The following is a 27,680-nucleotide window of genomic DNA, read 5'->3' as shown; positions in this document are numbered from 1 at the left end:
CCTCAAAAGTTACACAGAACAGATGCAAACTGAGGGTTTAGACACACAGGAGGACATTAGGGCAGAATGGACACACCTTTGGAACACATCTGAACAGACCAGACATGACTGTGGAAACGAAAGGGATCATAAAATATGATAGATATTGCATTACATAGGCACACAGATTAAAGTAGATCATAACCTAGGAGCATGGAGTAGAATATTAACAGAAACAAAAGAACAGAGAATACAATAGATTACCAAGGAAAACAGCAACCAGCTAAAGTTACAAAGAAGCCAGACCTAAAAACCAGAGGTTCTCAAAACACAAGGAACTGTAACCTCATAAATTCAAAACACTGGCCAAAGACCCACATCTGAACTTGATTCCCATCCCATTCTTAATCCATAGGATTTAATATGATATTAATGCAACCTTTGCAAATATAATTGCTTCATAGCTTCAATAGCTTTAACTCAAAATTGTAAAAGGTTTAGAAGTGTGTTTATGGGATTTTTTTGACCATTAATCCAGAAGCACATTTGTGAAGTCAGACACTGATGTTGACAGCAATCTCTGACTTTACGTGGCCTTTCACTTTGCTGCTAAGTTGCTGTCGTTCCCAATCGCTTCCACTTTGTTAATTCATTAATAATGAGAAAATTTCACGACTGGATATGTTGTACCAGTGGCATCCTATCTTGGTACCACACTGAAATTTACTGAGCTCCTGAGAGCGACCTGGTCTTTTGGTCTTTCACAAATGTTTGTAGAGGCAGTCTGCATCCCTGGGTGCTTGACTCGATAAATCTGTGGCCAAGAACGTGATTGATTTAGATGGGCCCATGAAAATAGAAACGTTGATATTATCATTATCATTATTATTATTATTATTATTATTATTTTAATTGCAGTTTCTGCCTTTTTTATTGTCTTTTATATTTTATATTGTATTTTATATATAATATTAAAGAATACTATCTTTAATCATCTTTGTTTTTCTTCATTTTAGGGATAAAGAATCATCCACTGATTGTAGCACTCATATTTGTGTTCATAATAGTCATCATTCTACTAGTGACACTTTCATAAGCAAACAAGGTCGACGATGCTCATGCTGGAGGCACTAACAATTCATTGGAGAGACTGGGCACTAACGAGTCATTGGAGGGACCGATTAACATGTTTTGATCTCTGGCTCCAAATCGATATATGCTTGGGTAAGATAGTGAGTCCTGAGTTGACCTTGATACATGTTTGTGAGTCATAGAAAAAAAAAATGCTATTAAATAAATGTGTTCTACTATTGCTGCAGCTTGATTGCAGTTTTGGAGGCTGATGTAGATAATTTTGTCATGGATCTCTTTATTCTTCTTCTTAATTGAATTATTAATCATTTCCACCACACATTGCTATAAGAATTTTGAAAAATGTTCATATTAAGATATGAGTTTGCAAGCAGCTTAATGCTGTTCAAGTTTATGAGGTTATAAATACAAATAAAACAATTGTGTGAAATAATTCTGCTGAATGTATTATCATAATTATGTTCATGAAGAATAAATACAAATCTGTCCTGTCTTTGTTGCTTCTCTGTATAACTTTGTCTTATTCATCTTATCTTATTGACCTTTTACTTATTACTAAAAACATGATTTACTAATAAATAATGATATATACAGTGATGTGAAAAAGTTTTTTGCCTCGTTCCTGATTTCCCATTTTTTGTCACACTTAAATGAGATCATCAAACAAGTTTAAACAAAGGTAACACAAGTAAGAAAACAATCTAAATGTAGGTGTTTATTATTAAAGGGGAAAAAATGTAATCCTACATGACCTTGTGCGTGAGCCTAAGTGAGCCTAAGCCTAATAACTGGTTGGGCCACCCTTAGCAGCAACAGTCTTTTAGAGCACTGCAATCAAGCATTTGAGAGTCTTTTAGAGCACCGTGTGGGAACTTTGTCTGACTCATCTTTGCAGAATTGATGTAATTCAGCCACACTGGAGGGTTTTCAAGGATGAAGCACTGATTTACTAATCAGTGTTGATGTTATTAAAATATGTTAAAATGCCTGTGTGTACAACAACATTTTTATACACAAACACAAAGTAGAAGAGCATATTTGGGTTAGTCCGATGGTGAGGATCTCTATGAACAGCCTGTTACATTTTTGTGGCTCTCAGTGGAGACCCAATACTTTTATGTTGGCCTAATAAACTTTACGTCGACTTAAAATGAGTAAAATAGCACTTTAGGGTTGGCCTATTTTATGATTGGCAAGTCGATATCATATGAGCATGTGTTTCTCAGTCAGATCCAGCTCTTGTCTATTATCTCTCACTTCAAAACAGTGAGACATATCTTTAACCAGTCAGTGACATCATGGCAGCCCATGTTTGACTCAGCAGCTAATTTTGGAAATACATTTTATGCCACTCGTCTCTCTTCAGCATAAATGTAGTTAGCTGAGCTGTTGGGTGGGAGATCCTGATATTTTCTACTACAACTTTCAGTGTCATGTGAAGATTGTGTTTTGGACTGACTTCATTTTTTAAAACACTTCCTCCCAGTGGTCGTGATCAGTATTGCAGATTCTAATGAGATGAACAAACAACTGTTTTTCTTTTTATCAAGGTTCATCTTTAAATTGTATCGCACACATTTACAATGATTTTTAATAACTCACACCTCCTACCTTTCTTGTATTTTCTCTTTCAAAACACGTCATTCTTATCTCTGCATTTGTCTTTCTTTCTCAAATCAAAAGTGAAAGTGCTGCAGTGAGAGGGGGAGGGGAGGGGAGGGGCTTTTAGCGTCTTCAGTGTGCCAGAGACACGAGTCACGTATTAAGCTCCTCCGTAAGTCGACTTTTAAAATGATTAACTAACCATATAAGGCTTTGAAGTGCTCCCTCATCTCTAACGTGCATGCAGCTCACACTCTTCTAAGGTTTGCTTTCTTTTTTCGTTTTTTACTTTGGATCCAGTAAAAGCTCGTGCAGCGCTTTCAGTGTTACCAACCCTGCCACATATTTACCTGCTGGCTGAATTTGTTTAACTTTTTAAATTCCGACTAAATGCTAATTTCTCCTCCCGCTTGTTTCCCACAGCAGAGAAAAGAAAGAAGAAAATGGTGAGAAAATACATTTACTTTATTGCGTTTGTTAAACACTTGATGGCGCCACACAGCTGACAGTTCGTGAATGCAGCATTTTGCAGGATAATAGGGAACCGTTAAAGACATAAAGAGAAGTAGAGGATTGAATCTTTGACTTAAGGTGGTGGTTTCACTAGATTTGGGGAGCACTTGATCTAGTGTCCAATCCAGTAACATGTCAGCTAATCCAGTGTTACCTGGATTAGCTGACATGTGCATTTCCATTCATTAAGAAAAGAAGCTACATTCACACTGACAGTAATTCACCTACTTCCTTTAGTTTTGCTGATATAGATCATTATTCATATAATTGGCACACACACAACATAAACTGCATAAAAATTATAAGCATGTGCCTAAAATCTTCTTTTTCATCCATCTTTAGCTTCGGGGAAAAAAATTATTTATCTTTGAAGCTGGAAATACAAATGGGGCTCATCGTCGCATTGTTGAAAGGTTGAAAGATGTTGGCCAAGCAGAGGTGAACGCTCTAAATGAATGTGACTATCTTCTGGTTTTCTGTCCTGTTGTTTCACGAGTCGGAACGGACATCGGAGAGGCTCTGGACAACATGCCCCGTGAGGAAAATTCAATTAGTTTTTCTATTGTCTTCACTAATATTGTGAAGGAGTTGGTGCTTCTAAGTAACTGGGGAGATATGCTGATAAATCCAGTGTCAATATTGTTTCTTAGATAAGGGCTATTCTCATATCTTTTGTGGACTAATGAAAAAAAATAAAAACAAGAATTAAGTAATCGGAGGTGAAGAATCTTGTTTAATGTAGAAGAATGTTCAGCTTTTATGTCCTGCAGTATAATCTAAAGATGGAGTAATCCAAATTTTCGTTTACGTTATGGTTCTGAATCATTTCATCCTGTTGTCTCTGTGGTTACAGGTGGTAAACCAGTAATACTGGTGGTGATGCATCCCACCTTCAATCCAGATTATGTTGTAGCTGAAAGCCGGAGACAAGTGACCAACCCAAATGTCTGCCTCACTGTGGACTGTCTGTTTCGTGATGGCAAGCTCCTCGACTCTAAACTTAACGATAAGATGTGGAATGAAATAGAAGAACTTTTGGAAGTTTCCCCTTTCCAGGTAATGACAAAATGTATCGATCTGTTATCAGGTTTACACATAATTATTTTGTCATATACTCAAATACTTTCTTTCTTTGTTTCATTTTATTATTCAGGTTTCGTGGTTCAGAACGATAAAATGTAAGTATGATTGTTCCAGTTTCATACTATAACGTTAAGGAGTGTTTTCCTACGGGACACATTTTAAAGCAATTATCCCTCTTTGTTTTGTCTTGATAAGTCAGTAGGTTAGAATAAAGCCTACTTGCTCATGGATTGAGACTAAGTCTCCAAGCCATTGCTGTATACAACAAAGAGGAATATATAGTTTAAACATATTAAAGTATACTGTAAATAGTCTTTTGGTGTTCAAAACTTTTAATCATAGAATTTAATATTCTAATAATGACTTTGGATTGTTTGGCCTGTAAGAATGATCTGAGGTAACTCATTGCTCTTTTATTCTTCATTTTAGATTTGATGAATCCTCGAGTACTTGGGATTGCTGCTCTAACTGCTGTAGTGATCTATGTGTATTTCAACAGTCCTGATATAAAAAAGAAAATAGGGCTGTGAGAGGAGTCCCTGGATAGCAAAATCAAAAGGAATCTATTTATTAAGGTCAAGGAGTCACATGGCTAAGTTCAAGGCCAAGTTGGAAATAATTACATAATCACATATTTTAGGTAATCGATTCAGCAACAACAACAACAATAACAATAACAACAATAATAAGGAGAAAGATTATTAGGACATTATAGGACATTTTTCTAGCCATGTCATTAATGCAGACAGCAAACTAGATGCACATTTTCATGAAAACAAATTGTCCTATAAAACAACACTGTATATCTGTGCACTGCTGTGCTGATATACAGTGTTATTTTACTAAAATCATTTCACACATCAGGGGTATCTTGTTGGTTATATTGCAACTTGATGAAGCTATAAATAAAAGCAAATCATCTCTATGATGTAATTCTGCTGATTTGTCCAAATAATCTTATTAAAACTAAATTTGTGAATAACAAATTCAAATGTTTCATATTTCTGTTGCTTGTCTATGTGAGTAAACTCTTACTTAACATAACATCCTTTAACCAGCAATACCTTGACTGCATTTTGCCTGTAATTTATACAGACATGTTACATTTTGTTTATATCTGTTATTGAATTGTATTTTTGTTGTATTACTTTCACATCAGTAAATAATGGGGTGCAACTCCAAGGTGCAACTTTCCTACCTTCTGGAAATATTTGTTTATTTACAGCTGAGTTGAATTGCACAAACCACTGTAAATAAATGTAAATAAAACAGGAAAAGAGTTGAAATGTTTTAGCATTAACTGTCCTAAACATAAAAAATGAAGTCCTTCCTTTGAGTCAAAAACAACAGCAGGGTGTGATATAGAGCGGGACAACCTTATGAATGACAAGTTGATACCATATGAACATGCACTGTGTTTCTAATCAATCAGTGTGGCTACATGAATCTCCTATATGTAGTATTTTTTCTTAGGTAATGTAAATATAAACATATTTGGATCTGATATTTGTCAGATCTGGACTCAAAACGTGAATCTGATATCAGTGAAAACAATGTGATATGGCCAATCTATTCAAATTACTATCATATTGTTTACTAGACCATGCAGAATCAGCATCAGTAACCAAGAGAGCTGAGACAACACAGAGGAAAATGAAGGCTAAGTGAAAGGCATTTCACTGTAGCTAACCACCAGTATTTACTTGCATGTTGGCAAATGTTTTTAACTTAAGAGCAACTGTGGTCAAGTGAGCTGACACTGCTATTTCTCTCTCTCGCTCACTCTCACTGTCCGTGCATGTAGTGACAATAAATTCTTTTACTGCACTTACAGTAACATAACATGTTGTCCCCAAGTGTGTGAGTTTTATTTAATGTCAGCTGTTGCATGTGTTTGTGTGCATGTGTGTATGATGGTATGAACAGTAAAAGGACTGAGAAAAGGAAAGAAGAAACTAGCGTGACTATAAATCATAAAGTGAACACCTTTTGTTCATTTTTTAATTTAAATATTTTTGTCCTGATGTCACTAATAAATAATTATTAGGTACATTTACATTCAAAACAAATTAGGGAAGTAATATTTATGGTGAGACTGACATTGCCTGAAACATTAAAAAAAACAAAGCTTGATTAACAGCGTAATTAACCTTGGTACTGCATACTCGTTATCGGTAGATACCTGAAACCACTATGCTGGTATGAGGACAGAGTAAAAGGAATACAAGTTGACATCACTTGTCTCTTAGTTAGAATAAATATAATAAATTAGATTTCAGTGACACATGAAGTTGGTGTTTGAAGACTGACTTCAGTCCAATCAGAGCCACTTTCAGATTGTCTTTTTACAACACTGCCACCCAGTGGATATATTTGTCATATTTCTTGAGAAGAACAAACAGTAAAAGTTGTTGTGAAAGCATGGGTAAATATTAACTGCGTACACCTACGTGTACACCTACGCTATATGGTGCAATTAACCCCAAAACCCCAAACAATCATGTAGTTTGAAGACCCCAACATACTGCTGGTGCCTTTGTATTGCACACTATAGTAACTAAATTTCCTCCGCTGCTGCTGTGCTCTTATCTTATTTCCTTCAGAACACAGTTATGTCTGCAGTTCCTGTTTCGTGACTGACACGTTGCCTTCAACAAACAGTGGAAGGAAGACTGGACGTGGGGGAGGGTGTTCATTGGTCTTGAGCGTTTGGTAAGATATGGCAGCGACACCAACAGCTTATCAAAGTACTTTGTAAGTAAGCTTCTTAAATATTTGTTTTAGATCCTTTTTCTCAGACTGTTAAAAGCTAAATCTCTAGTTAACAGATTATACACTGCTAAGGTTTGGGGGGTTTTTTTTCATTTTTTTTTTAACGCAGTGTTCTAGTGTAAACAGCTGTTACCAGGATGTACGCATATTTACCTGTTATTTACTATTTACTAGTTATTCAGCTTTGTCTGACTAAAGGCACCTTTCTCTCTTTCCTGTCCCTACTTAGAAACACAAATGAAGAAAATGGTGAGCAATTACATTTGTTTTTTCTAACTTAATTTCAAACACTTGACACTTCCTGACAGCACCATGCAGCAGACTAGTAAAAAGGTACTTTAAGTTTGGCGAATTGCAGAATTTGCAACTAAAATCGGAATTTCTTTTGGTTAAAAGAGAGTGGATACTGGACTTGCAGTATTTTCACTGTCTAGAAATGTAAATAATTGCTCCTGCTGCTCATAATTACCCTCATTTTTCATGTTTACATCTAGTTTTAGATGCACCAGCACTTAATGCATCTTTACACTTCTGTGACTGCGACTGCGTTGTCTTTGAACTTTTAAACTCTGGTTAACAGTACCATGGTGTTGGAGGCCAGTAAACATGCTCTGTTTTTTTCTACACTGTTTAACTTACTTTCACTTTCTCTTTTAACTGGAAATTGTATACGCATGTTAATCCATGTTACTCTAAACTGAAGGGCAGAGCTGCAGGTCTATGATTACTTCTGTGGTTTAAAGTTTAAACAGATTTTGGGAGCTGCTAACAAAAAAATCTATTTTGCTTAGATGGACTTTCATTAGATCTCTTCAGGTCTAATTAGATCTAAGTGTGCTAAGGGTACTTCCTGTTATTTCAAAGAAGCTGCCTGCTGACCTTCAAACACAGAATTAAAACCTTTTTATTCTTACATTTAAGCACATTGTGTCTAATGAAATTTTCTACATTAATAAAATTTACATTCATATGTTATACATACTGTAATTAACATTGAGGTGAAAAGTTGACATGATTTTAGATTATTTTGAAACTTGCACAATGGACTCAAGCTTTATCTTCTTCTGCTTCAAGCTGTGCAGCTACACAAAGTTAAGAACAATTATCCATTTTTTTTATAAAATCTTTAGCTTTGGGGAAAAAGTTCTTCGTCTTCGTGGCAGGAACGACAAATGGGACTCATCAATTCATTGTTGAAAAGATGATCAGCTTTGGCCAAACAGAGGTGAAGTTTCTAGAAGAATGTGACTACATTCTGGTTTTCTGTCCTGTTGTTTCACGAGTTGGAACAGACATCGCAGATGCCCTGAGCACCATGCCCCGTAAGTAAAGCTACATTATACTATTTAGCATTGATTGAACCTTATAAATGATTGTGGGAAGGTATTCTAAAAAATGCAACTGTATGTGACTGGTCTTACATTAGTTCTCCACCTCTGCAGTATTTACATATAAAACTTGTTCAGCAACATGTGGCTCTTCAGGCAAAGAGCCGCATGCAGCTTTTATGTTCTTACAGCATAAGCTACAGATGGAAAACATGTTTTGAATTTCTTGTTTTGAATCATTTCACCCTCTCTTTTTTGTGTTCTCAGGTGGTAAATCAGCAATTCTGGTAGTGATGCATCATACCTTCGATAGTAATTGTGTCGTGGCTGAAAGCCGGAGACAGGTGGATGACCCACATGTCCGCCTCACTGTGGATTGTTTGTTTCATGAAGGCAAACTCCTGAATTCCAACCAGAATGAGATCATGTGGCATGAGGTGAAGAAATTTTTGCGGGTTCCTGCTATTCAGGTAAGTGACTGATCTAACACAAGGCTTATTATCAGTAAAGGATGATCACTGTGGCTGATTTCTTTCATTCCTTCTTTCAGATGTCTCCCCGTTGGAACTTGAATCGCCGTAAGTGTGACTGTAATATTTCTTCTTTTTAATTTAGTCAGTTTTTTCTAAAGTGTTTTAGTGTAAAATGTGATGTAATTTAGCTTTTGAACTTGATCACATTTGTTTCTCAGCCTAATACATTGCTTTGATTTATTTTAAATTTTGTTTGTTTGCTGCTTTTGTGAGTAATCAAAACCATATACAGCACTGTCAATCATATTAATCAGAATATAACAATGGTAACTGTAAATGATACCAGACTTATTGCTCTTTCTTCTTTCTTTGTTTTTTTTTAGGTTGGCTGATACCTTTGACAGTGGTTATATCAGTTGGTGTAGTTTTGGGTGTGATATTACCTGTATTAATGATAGAAATGCATAAAGGAAAGTAGCTGTAAATGCCAGTGAAAGCTGATGTGGGCGTTTGTAGGGCTGAGTCTCTTGATCAGTTAGCAAAACTAGAATAGAAGTGAAATGATGTAAACGCTTATATTATATATTATAGATTATACTGATAGATATGTGAACAAATTCACTTTATTTGATGATAATATGAAATTATGTGATTTTATATGAAGTTTGTAGTTTGAGAGTGCGTGTGTGTGTGTGTTGGGGTAAAATGTAATCACTTTTGTTAATAATAATAATAATAATAATGATATATTTATTATGTTAATAATTATTCTGCTTTATTTGATTATAATGTTGAGATTATATAATTTGTCAAGTACAAATTAAATCAGGTGTATATGTGTGTGTTTTCTGTATTCATTTATTTATCTCTTTGTTTCAATAGTTTATTTATTAATTTTATAAAAAATAAAGCGAGAAAACTCATATGCAGTATACACCTTTAGCAGTGATACTTTTACTACATTTTCCCAAAAATTTACTCATAGATGTGACCTTTAGTTTACATCGCCTGCTTTGGTTTAGTTTTTTCTTGAATTACTTTCCAAAAAAATGAAACATATAAAATTAGATGAAACCTTTCTTTTTGCTGGAAATACTTGGTTATTTACAGTGTTCTGATCAGTATAAAACACTGGTAATTAAACAGAAATATATATATTTTTTAGCATTTATTGAGACAGTTTATGTTCACATGTTCTGTTGTATCTTTCAAAGTTCTGTTATTTTAAGAAGAAAACAATGCATTGCTGGACTGTGAAAACTCTTTTTGGTTTGTCATTATACTTTTTTCTTGCAGGCTGTCACAAATATTAACAAGTTGTGGATTTTCCTCTATAGGTATTTTACAGAAGATGAATAGTTATTCAATCAGCTAACAATTATAATCACATCTTGGCAGCCCTGTCTGCTTTGAAAAAAGCAAAAAAAAAAAATCTTCTGACATCAACGCTTTAGTACATGATCATTAAGGTCTCTTTCATGAATGGTTTATAGTTGCAATAGCAATATCAAATTTTGAGGTGATTAGAGATAATACAAACAAATGAATACCACAAACCATTTGAACAACATTAGATTAATTGGTAGAAAATGACCAATAAAAGGATCAGAGTTATAGCACCCAGACTCAATTTAGGTATTGCTGAATTAGCTTTGGAGATGACCACATCAATTGCATTGGAGGGGAAAACTGTCTTCACTGTGTTTCTGTGTCACTTCATTTTTGATGACAAAGTTGAGCTACTGCTTGAATGTGCTCAACATGAGGGCATAAGAAAGCAGTGAGAAGTGTTAAAAGATGTACATGACTTCCAGGTGTACAGTCCCTGCCTTAGGATGATAAAGCAGAGTATGCTTTATGATGGGCCTGTGCTATGATTGACAAGTCAATGCCATATGAGAATACAGTGTGTTTTACAGTCAGATTCAGCCCTTGCTTCTCATGTGACTTTTCAAAGCACCCGGTTGGAACTGAGTGTGGCATCAGTGTGGCTACATGCAACTTTCATACAAAGTGTATGTTCAGCTCTTTCTTTTCTATTAAATACAGTAATCTTTAGAAAGTACAGAGGCACCAATCCAATTTTGTGAACATACTGTATATTTCAAATGCACAATTGACATTGTTTTATGCTGTAACAAACACTTTTGTGGTTTGTTCCTCTCATGAAATAGTGTGTCCACTAGGTGGAGATGCTGTAAAAAGATGTCATGTGAAAGGGGAAATGAACTGGAATAACGCCTGTCTTCAGATAGCAGCATCATGTGACACTAAAAGTACCTGTTTTCTGACTGACCCTTTGCAAATCAAAAGTGAAAGTACTGGAATAGACAAGCATTCATTGTTTTTCAGTGTGGTGAAGAATATGTCAGACACAAGAGATTACCAAAGGTTATTGTAAGTAAACATCTGAATTTTAAAAAACAAAAACATCTCTCTTAGGCTGTGAAATGCTGCCGCTCTGCCATGCATTAGGAGTAATAGATTTCTATCCATCTAAGGTTGTTTTCTATTTTTAGCTTAGTCTTCCGGTTCTAGTAAGGGCACCTTTTACTAACCTTGTTACATATTAACTGACTAGCTGTATTTATTGGATTGTTAAATTCAGACTAAAAGCTGTTTTCTCTTTCATAATCCCGACACAGAGACCAGGAAGAAGTAGAGCAAGGTGAGAAAAAAAGACAACCTATGTTCTTATTTTATGAAACACTTAATGTTGCCTCCATACTGCAGGCAGGCAACACTAACTGTGTAGTTGCTGATGAATAGAGCAAGTTGCAGCTGTAGCATAAAGGAATTTAAACGCCAAAAGGGAAATAAAGGGGACTGAGAGAAGTGGCCAGAAACATAAATGCTAATGTTGCTGATTTTGCATGCGCGCATGTATGTGCGTGTGTGAAAATCTAAGAACACCAATAATTCGCTTCTAGAACCATCTTTAGCAGCAATAAGTATGACTCTGTTTGACTTTCGCAGTCTCTTAACCACATTGTGGATGAATTTGGGTTCCGTGCTCACACATAATTTGATTAAATAACACTACAAAAACTGCAAAAGGGTGTTTTTTCTTTTTATTATGACTGCAGTTATAATTGCACAGTATGTACATTGTGTGGATATGTAACAGTTTTAAAGAGTTACTTTGGAAAAATACCCAAATCTTCTCTTCCTTCATCTTTAGTTTCATGGGAAACATTCCATGTCTGGTTGACGGGAAGAACAAATGAGGCTCATTATCCCATTATTGAAATGCTCAAAAGAATTGGTCAAACTCAGGTGAATTCTCCAGAAGAATGTGACTATCTTCTGGTTTTCTGTCCTATTGTTTCACGAGTTGGAACAGACATCGAAGAGGCCCTGAACAACCTGCCTTGTAAGAAATACTATATGAGATTACTTAGCATTGAATAAAACTTTAACATAGGAAGGTAATCTGAGAAATGTAACTGTATGTGAATGGTATAATAGCAGAAATGTATTTTGAGACCACAGCTTATCTGCATCTGCCTGGTTTTATATAAGGTATCCACTTCTGTATATTTAACATATGAATTTGTCATGAGACATAAATAAGTAATTAGAAATAAATATGGACTAATGGACTAAAAATAATAAATAAATAAAAGATATTTGTGACAAAAGGGTCATGCTTAACAGCCTTCATGGTCTGCAGTATGAGCTACAAAAGTAGAAACTTAATCAATGTGTTTCACTTTGTTTCCGACTCAGTTGATCTGGTTGCGTCTGTGCTTACAGGTAGTAAACCAGTGATTCTGGTGGTGATGCATCATACTTTCAATCCTCATTCTGTTGTATCTGAAAGTAAGAGACAGGTGAACAACCCAAACGTTCATCTCACTGTGGACTGTCTGTTTTATGAGGACAAACTCCTGAACTGCAAACTCAATGATAACATAGAAAAAACACTCCTCAAGCTTTTTAAACTTTCAGTTTATCAGGTAATGATTTCTCGTACTGATTTGGTATTACACATATATACAATGACAGAGGTGTGTGGTGTGATATTTTTAAAAATCAGTGATAATGACTTTCTGTCTTTCTCTTTTTCTTTCTTTTTATTCTTCAGATGATTTTGTGGTGTAAGTATGACAGTCTTGATGTTATGTTACGCCATTTTTTTAAACTGATGAAAACCTTCTGGTTCAAATTTCACCAGCCATATAATGTTATTTCAGTGGACATTTTGAACTCTTTCCTTCTAAACAATAGTATATTTCTCTACTGTCTATTTGATCTTAGATTATTTTTACTGGTTTCCAGAGTCAACAAAATTGCATCTAGTGTTGTAATGTCCATCAGAAATAAAACCATGTATAAACATGGTTAAAATTTTGAATTAAACAATTAAATATCCTCATAAGTACTATAGATTGGTTTATATTTAGCTGACTTATTGTCCTTTTCCTGCCTTTATTTTAGATCTGAGGAGTCTTTGGACATGCTGTTGTATTACAATAAAATGATCCATCAGGAAGTCACTGTGCAACTAAATTAAACGTAACCTTTCTTGATTGTGCTGTTATTACCTTTAATACTTTATAGTTATGAAGGCTGGTATAGATTTTAGTTTTGGGGTAGAATTACTGATCTATACTGTTTGTTATGTATCTATCACTGTTTTATATCTGGGTCACAATAGAGGTGTAATGTTGTAAACATACCAGATCTGCAGATAATCTTTACGCACTGTGTGAAGATGAATTTATATATATGTATAAGAAAAAAATGAATAAAAAAAAGAGCTTAAAGATAGAAAATGAGTTCTTAATGATTTACTCCTTATTACTCCGTAATACTGCAGACATGTTAAAAGGCTAAAAGTTCATTAAAAAGATGTTTTGGTTGCTTTGGTTGGTTTGGATGCTTTATAAACATGCATCTTTCACCGGGCTGCATGGCGCTAACGCTTTAACGAGCTAACCGCACTAACGCGTTGACATTGTGCAGCCCCATGCACGGGGTGATCCTCGCTAACTCGCTAACGGAGAATTGCCACGTTATGCAATTATGGCGTTAACATCATTTTAACGGGATTAACGCTGACAGCACTAATGAAAACAGATCCGTTCATCGACAGTGTGCCGGTAATCCGGTGCGCATTATGGTCCGAAAAATACGGTATACATGTATGATGTTTTAAGAAAGATCTGCTGAACAGTCTGTTGATTAATCAATAATATTATAGTACACCTTCTTACAAAATAATGTGTCTTTTAATATTTGAGCAACCTACCAGTGTGCTCATGAGACATGTTCTGAGACATGTCCAGTAAGACATGTTCTGACAATTCAGCTGAATGTTCATGGAGGGTGTCACATCAAGCCCAGCACTAGCCAAGGTCTAATAAGTATCAGAACCACTATCTGGCATGAAACAACGAAGATCCATTAGCACCATATGTTATCGCACTAGGAGCATACCCTGATATTGCCTGGCATGCATACAAACTGGTGAGGATCATACAAACTGCTGATTACCATTTTGAATTGCTGGAATGAAAAATGTTAATTTGTCTAACTAGCCACGTAGCTTAGCCACGTAATTTTCTTTCTCTTTGATCTTTGGGATGTTTTTGAAATCAGCCGTGTGTAGGTAGATCATTTTCCCATTAAATAATGTGGGATCTTTTCATTCCTCACATATTACCCAGTCCATACAATTATAGATGTCAAGCTTGATTTTATTTTATTGATATTTAATATGTTTTCAAATGGTTCCTTTTCCTTTACTGAGCAGAAACAGTTTGTTTCTTCTGACTATGAAATAAAGACACTTTTTATATCTGACTGGCTGACACTTGCAGTTTCATTTATCAATAAAAGAAGCTCATGTCCTAAAAGACACTCATTCTCTCTGAGATGGATTCATTCTGATCAGTTTGGTTTTGCCTAGCCACATTTTCATGCATATAATTAACACACAGTATGAAAAACAAACAATTTCTCTGCATAAAAGAATTAAATTACATTCATTTTTGAGGTGATGAAGTTAACAATAACTTTTAAAAAGCACGTTCTATCTTGCACAGTGTAATGTTTGTCAAGGATTTCTATGAGTTGCCATGTAGAGTCATGTAGAATAAGTAAGCTAACTATTTTTTTCTCATATTGTTTCTGATTACTTTATCCAGTTGTCTCCACACTCACAGGTGATAAACCAGTAATTCTAGTGGTGATACATCATGCCTTCATCCTCATTATGTAATAGCTGAAAGCTGGAGAAGAACCCAGACACTAAGAATCCAAAGTCTCTATGAGCTGCCAATACCATTTAATACGAGGTTTACATAAAATCACTGAGTAATTTAGTGTGGTATTGTTAATAGCTTAATGCTAATAAGTAGTTTTTCTTATAAATCTATTTCCTGTAAATCTATATTTCCCAAATTTTTGTAATATAAATTGTATCATAGGTCTATTATAAATAGACTGTAAATTGTCATTTAGGCATTTCTGATATCTATATGCTGCAGTTTGATGTTTCCAGTTCTTCAGCTTATATTCTTTTATATACTCATTTTTATCTTCTCTTAATGGCTGTTTCAACATGACATTGGTGGATTGTGTGGCTGTAATTAGGAATTTCATCTTACAGATCATTTCTTTAAAGTAAAGTCTTTATTATTGTTTTACTTAAATGGAAATGTGACATTTAAGTACCATTTACCATTTTCTCTTGGCGAAAGCTATAAAATAAAATAAAAAATTCATATTAGTAATGGCTCCCAGAGATACAGCAATTAGACACATATTTTTAAGCACTGTCTTTGTAGTTCTTTGTTGCATCTTGATTTTCATGAGTAAAAGAGAATAATATCCACGTTTCAAAGGGCAATTTCCTAGTTCAAATTTGATCAAACCTATAATGTAACAGGATGGGCCCAAATTACTCAGTGGGTGTTCTGGGCAGAGACCGAGAGGCCCACGCACAGGAAAATGAAAAACAAATGAAAGAAGAAGTAGAAGGCAAAAAAAAGTTTAAAACTTTTTTAAAAACATTACTTTTTTCCCCTCATCATAATAAAATATTACATGTAGCTGTAGCACAGCACAGAGTAATTCCTATTTACTTGCCATATTTTTTCCTACACTGCTGAGGCTAAAAGTCTCTCCCAAACTTGGGTTGATAGTGAGATCATCCTAGTTCCAAAATGGAAAACACGCCTTTAGGAAACAAAAAATGAAAATGAAGAAAAAGAGGTGCTGCTTTTAAGAACATTTCCAACTCCCTTTATTTTTAACTATGTCAGGATAAAATCACTGCAGTTTATGATAATATGCAAGTTAATCTTGAGGTTACAACATGGTTCACAAGCCGATTGGCGTAATGACCTCAAATGTGTGTGCTTTCATCAATCATAATTGACACTTATATGGGAGGTACTCTGAAGAAGTGAGACAGTGTGACCAAAGTGGTACAGGCAAGAGACGCTGAAAGGAGGAAGAGGAGATTGTTGGGCACATGGAGGAAGAGAGACAAGAGATAGCAGGTATGTTTAAGTGTGTGTGTGTGTGTGTGTGTGTCTGTGTGTGTGTGTGTGTGTGTCTGTGTGTGTGTGTGTTTGTGTAGGGGGACAATTAAATGTTGTCCCCCTGTTGTTATTCTATTAATATTGCTGTATCCATGTGATTTGTGTGAATAAGGTCAAAAATTTAAGAATACTGAAATTGCTAACCTTATTTCATGATCTGTGACTGAGTTGTAAAAGATGCCAGACGATTTAGTGCTCTATTGTCTTTATTTAGGCTTCTCTATCTTTGATGTGTGAAAAATATTCCAAGATTGTAAGGATGACTGCACAACTTTTGTCTTACAAAGTTACCAAATATTTTCCAAAATCAGTTTTTAAGACAAAGTGCGGTAGCATAAGACATGGGTGGTCTTTGCTTAAATTTAATCAACTATTTAGTGTAAAAAAGAAATTAGCAGAATTTGTTTGTCTCTCTAAATTCAAGGCTTTCACTTATTTAGATCTATTGGATATAATATACTGATTTTATTGCTTTCCAGAGTTACCACTGAAAAGTTGTCGGGTTTATGGAGAATGATCTGAAAAGGACAAAAACATCTTGAGTGGCAGTTGACTGTGGTTAATTGTTGATGTCAGAAGACTTACAGTAATCAGATTCTATCATTTTAAATAAAATTCCTTATGTGGATAACACTGGAGGGTAATAATGCTGCTTCTATCACTCAATAATTCATTATGTACCACCCTAAATATCAGGCTATTATCTAGTATCTATTCTGTCCTTACTGTAGTTGTTGTTGGAGAGACAGTCCAACATGCTGGCTGGTGGTTTTTGCATTTGATAGTGTTAACGTAAGTGCACCATTACTGCTTCCATAGGAATTAACCCTTTGAAGCCCGAATCATGAAATAATTGCCAGAAAATTCTAATTTTTTGAAAATAGTGTTTATTTAACCTTGTTTTGTTTAATTCTTTTGTAATCGTATGACATTTAATTTGTATCATATTTGCTTATCTGTTTTTTTAATTGCTTAAACATTTATTGTGTAATTTATTTAGGTTTTTCAGGGGGAAAAATTCACACTGTTGGTGTTAAAGTCCCAAAACCTGGCAAAAAACTGTATGTATCAATATGATACACTAGGTGTTAAAGGGTTAAAAGGGCACAGGACTTACTGGAGTACTATGAAAATGTCCTTTTTCAAATGACTGCATAGTTAAATAATGCTGCTGTTTCAGTTAGGTTGCTAGAGGCTGTGAAGTAGACATCAGAATGTTTTTAGCCGCGTTTTAAAATACGCTCTTTTCGAAGCTAACTTCCTGTTCAGCTGAAATCTTCTTGGTTTCCAGCAGTGTGTTTGAGCGTTTCAGCAGTGTGTATGTGTGGGAGTTTTAGTATTGTGTAGTAGAAAGTTTCAGCAATGTTTGTGAGAGTTTCAGTGGTATGTGTGTCAAAGTTCCGGCAATGTTTGTCAGATAGTTTCAGTAGCGTGTGTGCAAGCACTTCCGTAATAATGTCCCTAACGCCGCCTCATACTCTAGCGGTATTTCCTCATTATTTATTTTGTCGACACACATCTGTAGCGGAACTCTGGGAGGGAAGTGGTGCAACAAAGAGGCGCTGAGAGGAGGAAGAGGAGGAGGAAAGCATCAGGCACAAACGGTGAGGGAGAGACAGGAAGAAAGGAAAGGTCTGTGTGTGTTTGTGTGTGCTGGTGAATGTGTGTGTGTGTGTGTGTGTGTGTGTGTGTGTGTGTGTGTGAGGACACTTACATTTAACATAGTTTCATGCTTATAGGAAGTGAAAATGCTCACTAACAAGTGCACATTAACAAAGTTGTATATAGCTTCATCTACTGTTTGTTTGTTTGTTTGTTTTGTGCAGGCTATTCTCTGTAAACCACGGTGATGACTGTGTAAAGAAAACCCAGACCAGCCTATCGGGCACCAACAACCATGCCACATTCAAACTCACTTCAGTCACCTTTCTCCACCATCCTGATTAGCTTAGGTCATCTTCACCATGTCGACCTGACTGAATGCACTGACTTTTAATGTGATTGGTTGTTAATAATAGTATTTGTTTTTTAAAGTGCGGCGCTGAACAAGAAGAAGCTATATTTATTTTTTGCTGTGGGGAAGATCATCTTTTGTGGCAATCATATGAAGAAATAAAGTTTCCAAATCTCAGTAATTGTCTGCTGATTAGCTTTGCTACATCAGACTAATGCAGGTAATACATCTCTAAGATATTTGTAAGTATTCTTGGCCAGGAAAAGCTTATACAAAGCAGCTGTGGCTATGAGGAATCTGTGATGCATAACAACACCTGTTGCTTTTTCTTATCTCAATTACATTTTGTTATATTATGCTGATTAAAGGTTCCTTTCTGTTTTGTATCCTTTCTCAGGGACATGGAAAAACAAAATGGTAAGAAAAAAGGTTAATATTATTAATGAGAACAAGCTACACTTGGCAATTACATTTTTAACTGCGTTTTTTAAAAAAATCTTATGATTAACTGAGTGTGCAGATAATTGTGATTGGAGTTTCCCCCTTATTTCAATAACTTTGACCTACACAGGGTGGGGTCACACTGATGATGTATAACTATTTATAAAAAAAAACTCACATTTATAATATGGTACACTTGGTGTTACAGGATAAAAAGGAAGTAACTATAGAGGACAAACCCTGGCTGATGGTGAACTGGATATGTGATCACTTGTAGTATAGAGATTGCATACAGTCTCTGTGAAATCCCATTGCTCAAGCCCCATTCAGGGTGCTCTAGTGACCAGTCAGTGACCCCACTGGCAACTAGAGGGTACTGCGGGGTGGGTGTCACTGACTGGATTCTAGGCCTAAAGCCTAATGTAATTAACACATCTAATAAGCTAAACACAAAATACATAATGTCTATTATCGCTCATTGTGTGTAAGATGTGTGGCTTCACATTTGTCTTCTTCTCCTTTTTAATTTATCTTTAGTGTTGTGGAAAAGATTCTTTGCGCTCTCGGCTGGAAAAACAAATGAAGCTCATCATTCTTTTATTAAACGGCTTAAAGGTATCGGTCAAATGGAAGTGACCTCCCCAGAAAAATCTGACTACCTTCTGATTTTCTGTCCTGTTAATTCACAAGTTGGAGCAGACATTGCCGAGGCCCTGGACACAATACCCCGTAAGAAGTGCTTATTCACACTAGTTTTCAACTGCCATCAGAATGATAGAGAACCTATTCAAAATAATTATATGAAGGTATTTTGAAAAACATCATAGCAAAAAATAGAGCATTCTACCCATATGTGACAGGTATTACATCAGGTGCCCACTTCCTTTGTGTTCACATTTGTCAAAATGTGAACACAAAGACATTTGTCACATGCACTCTTTTTTTGTAATTAGAAAGCGAATGAATGTACTTTCTTCATGTATTAATTCAATCTTGCTCACTTTTTCATAAAAGCTTAAGAAAACAACCTTATTAGGTTGAACAAGCCATCACAAGTGTGTCTGCATATGTTCCAATAGCTACATAAAAGATGTAGCATCTCTCTCTTTATAGAGTAACTATAAAAAACCACAACATAGGAAAACTATTCCTGCAGTATGTATCAGTTAATGTGAGCAGACTAATGTCACAGGGAGTGGCTCATTCAGTCAATACTGCTGGTATATCTGAAAAAACCTGTGATGAACATTCATGTATTTCTTCTTTCTTCTTCATTTAACATGCAGGCCATGTTAAATGATCCAGAGTTTCTGAATCATTTGATCCTGTTGTCTCTCTGCTTGCAGGTGGTAAACCAGTAATTCTGGTGGTGATGCATCACACCTCCAATCCTGAGCAGGTTGTAGCTGAAAGCTGGAGACAGGTGAAGAACGAGAACGTCCACCTCACTGTGGATTGTCTGGTTTACGAGGGAAAACTGCTTGATTGCAACTTCAATGATATCATGTGGCGTGACATTGGGAAGTTTTTCAGAGTTTCCATTCACCAGGTAATCTCTATACATACAATCATGCTGTTGCATTTTACTAGTAATAAAAAGTCCACCCTCAATGAAAACCCAAACATTATAATTCTTTGTTTTATTCTTTAGCTCATTCAGACTTCTAAGTGGCAAAAATGGAGTTGTAAGTATAACTGTAATACTTTGTATATTTGATCAAGGTTTGCTTTTATTGCTTTCCACATAGTAAACTTGTACAGACACTGGTATTAATATTCAGTGACTAATTTCAAACTTATAAATGTTTAACTTATAAATAACAAGCTCTCTTTTCTCCGTAGGTTGCTCTGACCCTCTGATACTGGGTATAGGTTTTATAATGTGTGTTATGATGGTGGCAACTGTGGCTATGGAAGTAGTGCGAAGGATGATTTAGACGTTACAGGGCTGAATGTCTTTCTCAATGCCATTGTATCTGGATCATGAAAAAAGGATAATGATACAATGATAACAGATCTGCAACTTTATGCACAGGGCTATATGTTAATTGAAAAAATGTTTCGTGAGTTTGACAGTGAGTTTTCTCTCTAAGTTTAAGTTGAAATAATCTGAGATCCTAAAATGTTCTAAAAGAATAACTTGCTGCTCTTGTCCAATACTTGTGTCAAAGAAATCCTCTCTGAAGAGATGGTCGTGTAAGTTTTGTATCCAAAGTTTCAGCCAAGGGTACTATGAGATTAAAGTTGTTTAAAGTTCAACACATGGCTTTGTTTCCAGTTCAAAGTCTCTTTCTGTTTCTTCTTAAGCAAAGCGTTTCCACTGTGTATTGCTGTAAGATATAATGTTCTGGTTAAGATTTAGGTTTAGTTGAACAGGTTAGTAAGTTTTAAATAACAGCTCAGAAAGTAAGGATGCTGTTTTGTGCAATTTTATTAATTATATTTAAATTATCTGTGATGAATATAATCAGTTGTATATAGTATTTTATTGTATTTTATTGTGTACAGTATCTTATTCTTATTCTTATCATCTTACCTTATTCAAGTGTTTTTTCAAATTTTTGCTATGTAACTTTACACTGTCCACTTTCTGCTGTAACAAAACAAATTTCCCACGTGTGGGACTAATAAAGGTTATCTTATCTATCTTATCGTATCTTATGATGCACAGTTATCATATTAAACACAACTGGACCAGTGTGTTTTACAGTTCTCCCTGCCACTACAATCAAAACACCAAAGGAGGTGATCTATTTATGAGAGCATAGTTTTGAAGCATGAATTTCCTCCTTCCAAACACTTGGAAAATAATGGCAAGGGACTATAAAACTGGTCTAAAGTCCAGCATAACCTTTTTACAGTTTATATTGCTTTTCCTTTCAATTCTCACCTGACCCATTTATTTATGCCACAGTTTTACACTCTGTTAACCCACTTCCACTACTGCTGTGTTCTGATCTTTTTTTCAAAACACTGAAAGAGTTAATGTTCCTGTTTGGGCAGTTACTTTCAAATCGAAAATGAAAGTGCTTCACTGGCAGGGAAGGACGTCACTCCCTTTTCAGTGTTCGAAGGATATACCAGAGACTGTATACTCGAGCTTTTGTGTAAGTGAATTTCTCAAAATCTTTCCATGTGAAACTGTGAACTTCACAGCTTTAGCAGGCCCAGAGATATACATATTCTCTAGGCCAATGTTAGCCTAGCTTTTAAGAAAGTGAACAGAAAGTGAAACTGCTGGCCATGATTACTCATTGTTGTTTTGACTAAAGGCTCCTTTCTCTTCTTCCTCAGAGACATGGCACAAACACATGGTGAGAAAATATGTTGCTTTTGACTTTTTAAGTTTTACTTTTCAAAATTAAAGTTGTCAGATATTTCATTATTAAAGACAATAAGCTTTATTTAATAATTACAATTGATGTGATATAAAGTTGCAAGCATTTTTTAGCCACAGCAAGTGGTTGGGGGGGAGGCTTTAGTTTGCAGCTAAACAAGGAATTAATGGAAACCAACAATACTCACAGTAAATTCTAATGGTGGTATAAGAAAACTAGAATTACCACACTTTAATTTTAAATTTTTATTTTCAATATGGCCAGCACTGTGGCACACTCTGAGACTGCTGCCTTACAACAAGAAGGTACTGAGTTCGATTCCTGGCTGGGGTCTTTCTCCCCGTGTTTGCGTGGGTTCTCTCTGGGTACTCCCCCCCACCCCAGTGCAAAGACATGCAGTTAGTTGGGATACATTAATCAGTAACTCTAAATTGCCCATAGGTGTGAGTGTGGATGGTTGCCTGTCTCTACGTGTTAGCCCTGCGACACACTGGGGACCTGTCCAGGGTGTTCCCTGCACTTTGCCCCAAGACAGCTGGGATAGGCTGAAAAAAGTATCACGATTTGAAATATAAAATATTAAAATCCATCGATAAATCGTCTTTTCTGACTGGGAAGACAGGAATATAGACACATAAATTCAATCTGGTTCTTGTTTATAATATCTGGATTTAGATTAGCACTGTTAAGCACTGTTTATATGGTTGATACACATTAACTCATTAAAAATTATATTACATCTGAACAAAGATCCAATTTTTCTTTTTGTTTGATTTTAGAGTCATGGAAAAAATTCTTTGTGTGGGAAGCAGGAAAAACAAATGGGGCCCAACTTCCAGTTGTTCAAATGCTCAAAAGTATTGGACAAACAGACGTGACCTCTGCAACGGAATGTGACTACCTTCTAGTCTTCTGTCCTGTTGTTTCACGAGTTGGAACGGACATCGGCGAGGCCCTGCACAACATAACTCGTAAGAAATGCTAAATAAATAAATGCTAAATAATACATGCATGCATGACACCTTCAGTTTTGATTGAAGTTATTGCTGTAGGGTGAAGATGAAAGTGAAGTTTGTATACACTCGTTGTAGACGTGAATGTCATGGTAATTTACAGAATGCAAATTTAATAACTTGAAAAAATCCAATATGCAATTTGCCATGTGTTGTTTGTTTAGCACATTAATTGCTCCCTCTGCTAATTTTTGAACCTCTAATTCGTCCTACTTTTGATCTGTTGTGTTTGTCATCATTACTCCTTCAGCACATTTTAGTGATTATGGCCTCATGTTACGTTCACTTAGAATATTTGGCCTGTAAAGTGGGAAATAAATAGAATATATAACATTAGAAGTAAACAGAAAGGCTAAATTTAAAAGCCCAAACTCTTGTTTCTGAATCATTTGATCCTGTTGTCTCTTCACTTACAGCTGGCAAACCAGTAATACTGGTAGTGATGCATCACACCTTCAATCCTCACCATGTTGTAGCTGAAAGCCGGAGGCAGGTGGACAACCCAAATGTCCACCTAACTGTGGACTGTCTGTTTCATGAAGGCCGTCTCCTCAATTGCAACCTCAATGATACCATGTCGAGTGACATCAAAAGATTTTTTGGTTCTGAATCCCCAGCTCCAGCCTTAATTCACAACTTGATGTCTTTGTGGCAACGCATCCCAAGTTTCTGTAAGTATGATATAATACCTTCATCTATCTGATTTATCTGAATATTCATCTTTGTGTTTTCTTGATGACCACCAAACAAAAGGGAAAAAAATGTATGTCTGTTTGACACTTACAATAGTTACATTGCAAGGATTTTTCTGCAAGTTGCTTTTGATTAAAATAAGATACCACACGACTGCTCTGTTTTTATTCTTTCTCTATGGTTTAGGTTGGTCATATAATTCGGAAATACTAAAGTATAGGTTTGTTAAAATTTGAAAACTCCAACATACTCTCTTTTCAAATACAATTTAAAGTTCCTTATTTCTCATGGTATCGTCACATCACCCGTGGGAGAGATTCATACATTTTTATTTTGAAATTGACCTAATCTATGAACACATTAAATCAGTGCTTTGCAGTAAACACAGTTTTTATGTAAGTGAGAGACATCTGAAGAGGTGACACACTCACCGCAAGGCATACTCTGACCTGGTGTTCTTGGTTGAATTAATTATAGGTGCAGTACTCTGGAGAGGTTCATAGGTACCGATAGAAGTACAATAAATGGAGGGAAAAAAGTTTTCTCGCCATCTCCCAACAGTACATCTTTTTTTTTTTTCCAATGTCTCTTGCAGTGCTCTGTGCAAAATAAACACCAAACTGAAAAACATTCATCAAGCTGAATCCAAGTCAGAAAAGAAAATCATCTAGGATATTAAGTGGCTTGAAATTTATTAATCCATAAAGCTTAACTCGTCAAAACTCCTTTGTGTGTCTTCATGTTGAAAGATGGATCTGGTCATTTCCAATGGTCTGATGCATAAATGAGCTACTTTAATGAAAATCTAAGTAATGTCTAGCCATGCCGTAATTAAAAGTACCTATGCATAAGGCATATCAGTTGTGTTTGAGTAGTAAAAGATAATGTACAAATTAACGTTCTCTTTTTCCCCTATTTGAGGTTTAGGTAGCTTCATCTGAAAAATATTTGGACTTTGCAAGTATGACTGTGCTAGTTTTTGCTTATTTTTTAGTTGTTTCCTAAAACATCATTTGTTGGTATTTTAGGTTAATATATTGTAAAGGTACAGCTTTTAGAATACATATCTCAAAGTGTCCTACCTCACAACATAACCGGAAAGCCCTTTTAACCCCGTGCTTCCATCCCATTCAAGTTGTTGCCGACTGCATCGATCTGACGTGTAGTAGCATTTCTTGCGATATGCACATCAGGTTATGTGGAAGGTGACGGCACAGGGTTAAAAGGCCTTTCCGGTAACATCGCCAGTTACAATGTAAATTTCCTGCAGAAGTCTAGATCATACATAAGTTAGCATGGTAGTATAAGGTCTAGATGTTGGCCCATGATTTTTTGGTTGTGATCACTTTGGTTTCTCTCACTTTGGTTTATTCAATGATGAAAGAAAAGTAAAAGAAAAGCATATATGACTATGATCAAAGCTTTATTTAATGAGTACAATTTTGTTTAATTCAGTTTTAGGTTTCTTCATCTGGAAAATATTTGGACTTTGTAAGTATGACTGTATTGTTCTTAGCTTAATTTAGTAATTTTATGTTCTAATATACTCTAAAGTTACACTGTTTAGAGAAAATATCACTTGTTGTGTTCTTTATAAGATTGCAATATAGAAAAAGCTCACTATTTCTGTTGCATCCACTGGGTTGAAATAAAATAAAAACAAAACAAACGAGCAGAAAAAAAAAACAAACGACATATGACAATGGTATAATTATCTTATGAGTTGCGTTTGAGTAGCAAAATATACCAGTCAACTTACTGCTCTGTTTTTATTTATTTAGGTAGCCCTGCCTGAAACATATTTGCACTTTGTGAGTATTAACTGTGTTAGCATTACCTTAACATCATTTTTTTGTGTTTTAGGTTGCTCCAGTATTTGGAATTTATTCGTGTGTAAGTATAATCATTAATTATTTTTATCTTCATTCATGTCTTCATCTTTTATCTTCATAAAGGTACAGTTTTTAGAACAAATATCCCAATGTATCCTAACTCACAGCGTAGCCGGAAAGCCTGTATGCTGCAACCTTCTACACCATTCAAGTCATTGCCAACTGCATCAACCTTTTTGCGGATGTGCACATCAGGTTGTGTGGGAGGTGACGGCACTGAGTTAAAATGACTTTTCAGTTACAATGTAAATTCCTGTACAAGTCTAATTCACACATAAGTTAGCATGGTAGAACAGGATTTCTTGATGTATGCTCAACCATCCTAGTAAGTAAATCCCAAAAGGTTGATTCCACAACCTTATAAACAGCACATTTGCAGTCATTGTGCAAATGTACTGTTTATAAAGTTGGGGAAACCAGCAGTCAGCTGAGACTGAAGAAGTCACTTGGATGGGTGATGAAAATGGTTTTTTTGAAAATGCTACGTCCAGATGAACGGAATCAACCTTCTGGGGTAGAGTAACATCTAGATGTTGGTTGTCCATGCTGTCTCACCAAAATAAAAAGAATATTTTTTTGTGGTCACTTTGGTTTCTCCCTCTAAATAATGAGGTTATTTATTATTGTACTAGTGTTTATATCTATTTTGCTCATGAACTGATAAAAAAAGAGGTAAAGGAAAGGATACATGACTATGCCTAAATCTTTGTTTACCTATATTCTGTCATTTGCGCGTGAGTGGTAAAAAATAACAGATGAGTTACTCTTCTGTTTTCATTTTACTTTTAGGTTTAGGTAGCCCCATCTGGAAAAAAATCAGACCTTGTAAGTATTACTGTATTAGTTTTAGCTTTGTTGGTGGTGGATCCTTAAACATATAATAACATGTTTTGTAGAAATCACTCAGCCTGTTTACAATGTAATCAGAATGTGGTGATGAGCAAACACAAATGTCACTCTACTCAGAACTAGTCTTACAGGTCACTTGAGTCAGTTACACACACTTGTAAAAGTACTTAGTACTTTCAGTATTCGGAAACCAGCTACTGCAGACATATGGTCGCTCTACATGTCTCTCACAGAATGTGTCTCTCTAGCATAAGTATGGTCCACTGTGGCTTATTGCTCTTTTTGTCTTTATTTTTCTTAATTTTAGGCTTGAATCCTCTGGTACATATGGCTGGATTGATTGTTTCTTTGCTGATGGCAGTTGTGACATCATTCAGCTCCAAAATATGGAAGAGAAATAAAAGCGGGAAATGAGGACTGCAAAACAAAATCCAAATGCAATAATTTAACAATATCACAGTATGTTTTCTTGATACTGTATCTAAAACAAAATATAAGTAATATATCCTGCCTTTGTAATCATTAAAGATGTGTTAGTTATGTGTTATTGTTATGAAAGCTGGTATAGATGTTTTAGGGATGAATCTTTTGATCATTGGTACTGTAGCATGTTAAAGATGAAATGTTGCTTTACTCACATGTCCAAGGCAAGACTGAAAAGTGAGCTTTAAGAAAACAGAACCATTTCTTTCCCAGTTATTGCAGACATGCTTATATATTTTAAAATAATGAATTTATTGAGAGGATATCTTGGTGTCATTTGTTGCTTTTGTTCATTCTGAATTCAAAGACATTCTTTATTAAGTGACATTAAAAACTGTTTCTGATTTAGGGTTAGACGTTTGTTATGATTTAATGTTGTCAGTGTTTTGTTTTATGTCATGTTTAAGGATTTGTTCTTGGTTGTATCGCACGTTTAGTTCAGGTTCCATGTATCATTCTGTCTCTCAGTGTCAGGTCTGCGTTTTGGTGTAGTGTTTTCGTTTCCTGTTTTATTGTGAAGGTCTGCGTCTCATGTGAGTGTGTTCAGTTTTACCTCTGTCTCGTCTTGTTGATTATTCCCAGCTGTGTTCCCCACCTGTGTGTAATCTCCCTGTGTTTCCCT

General features: G+C 35.4%; 2 protein-coding genes across 14 annotated transcripts; both read left to right on the top strand.

The window, feature by feature from the left end:
• Positions 1–2,761: 2,761 nt before the first annotated feature.
• LOC100703668 (uncharacterized) lies at positions 2,762–14,617 on the top strand. 11 transcript variants are annotated; one of them, XR_003214214.1, is made up of 16 exons: positions 2,762–2,845; positions 3,097–3,119; positions 3,529–3,624; positions 4,040–4,242; positions 4,340–4,364; positions 4,699–7,023; positions 7,271–7,290; positions 8,172–8,363; positions 8,637–8,839; positions 8,920–8,947; positions 9,226–11,239; positions 11,488–11,510; positions 12,024–12,215; positions 12,599–12,801; positions 12,930–12,942; positions 13,283–14,616. XR_003214214.1 is itself a non-coding variant. In XM_025899023.1 (6 exons), the coding sequence occupies exons 3-6, from the start codon at positions 8,243–8,245 to the stop codon at positions 9,318–9,320; spliced, it is 447 nt and encodes a 148-aa protein (XP_025754808.1). In that variant the 5' UTR covers positions 6,746–6,981; positions 7,271–7,290; positions 8,172–8,242; the 3' UTR covers positions 9,321–9,686. The 11 variants fall into 11 exon arrangements, 4 of the variants coding, with proteins under 4 accessions (XP_025754808.1, XP_025754809.1, XP_025754807.1 ...); XR_003214215.1 differs by having other exon boundaries at positions 2,777–2,845; positions 3,100–3,119; positions 13,283–14,617; XR_003214210.1 differs by having other exon boundaries at positions 2,777–2,845; positions 3,100–3,119; positions 3,529–3,721; positions 13,283–14,614.
• A 7,111-nt stretch (positions 14,618–21,728) lies between these two features.
• Positions 21,729–27,412, top strand: LOC100705810 (uncharacterized). Of its 3 annotated transcripts, none has more exons than XR_003214206.1 (8): positions 21,730–21,897; positions 22,085–22,104; positions 22,908–23,099; positions 23,558–23,812; positions 25,290–25,325; positions 25,698–25,727; positions 25,834–25,933; positions 26,516–26,551. XR_003214206.1 is itself a non-coding variant. In XM_005463305.4 (8 exons), exons 2-8 carry the CDS (start codon positions 22,089–22,091, stop codon positions 26,987–26,989), a joined length of 672 nt encoding a protein of 223 aa, XP_005463362.1. In that variant the 5' UTR covers positions 21,730–21,897; positions 22,085–22,088; the 3' UTR covers positions 26,990–27,412. The 3 variants fall into 3 exon arrangements, 2 of the variants coding, with proteins under 2 accessions (XP_025754806.1, XP_005463362.1); XM_005463305.4 differs by lacking the exon at positions 25,834–25,933 and adding an exon at positions 26,883–27,412; XM_025899021.1 differs by lacking the exons at positions 22,085–22,104; positions 25,834–25,933 and adding an exon at positions 26,883–27,412 and having other exon boundaries at positions 21,729–21,897.
• The last annotated feature ends 268 nt before the right edge of the window (positions 27,413–27,680 follow it).

The sequence above is a fragment of the Oreochromis niloticus genome, linkage group LG15, assembly GCF_001858045.2.
Source record: "Oreochromis niloticus isolate F11D_XX linkage group LG15, O_niloticus_UMD_NMBU, whole genome shotgun sequence".
In the NCBI taxonomy this organism is placed as follows: domain Eukaryota; kingdom Metazoa; phylum Chordata; class Actinopteri; order Cichliformes; family Cichlidae; genus Oreochromis; species Oreochromis niloticus.
The sequence above is the reverse complement of the archived record's forward strand: the minus strand, read 5'-3'. Positions and strand labels throughout refer to the sequence as shown.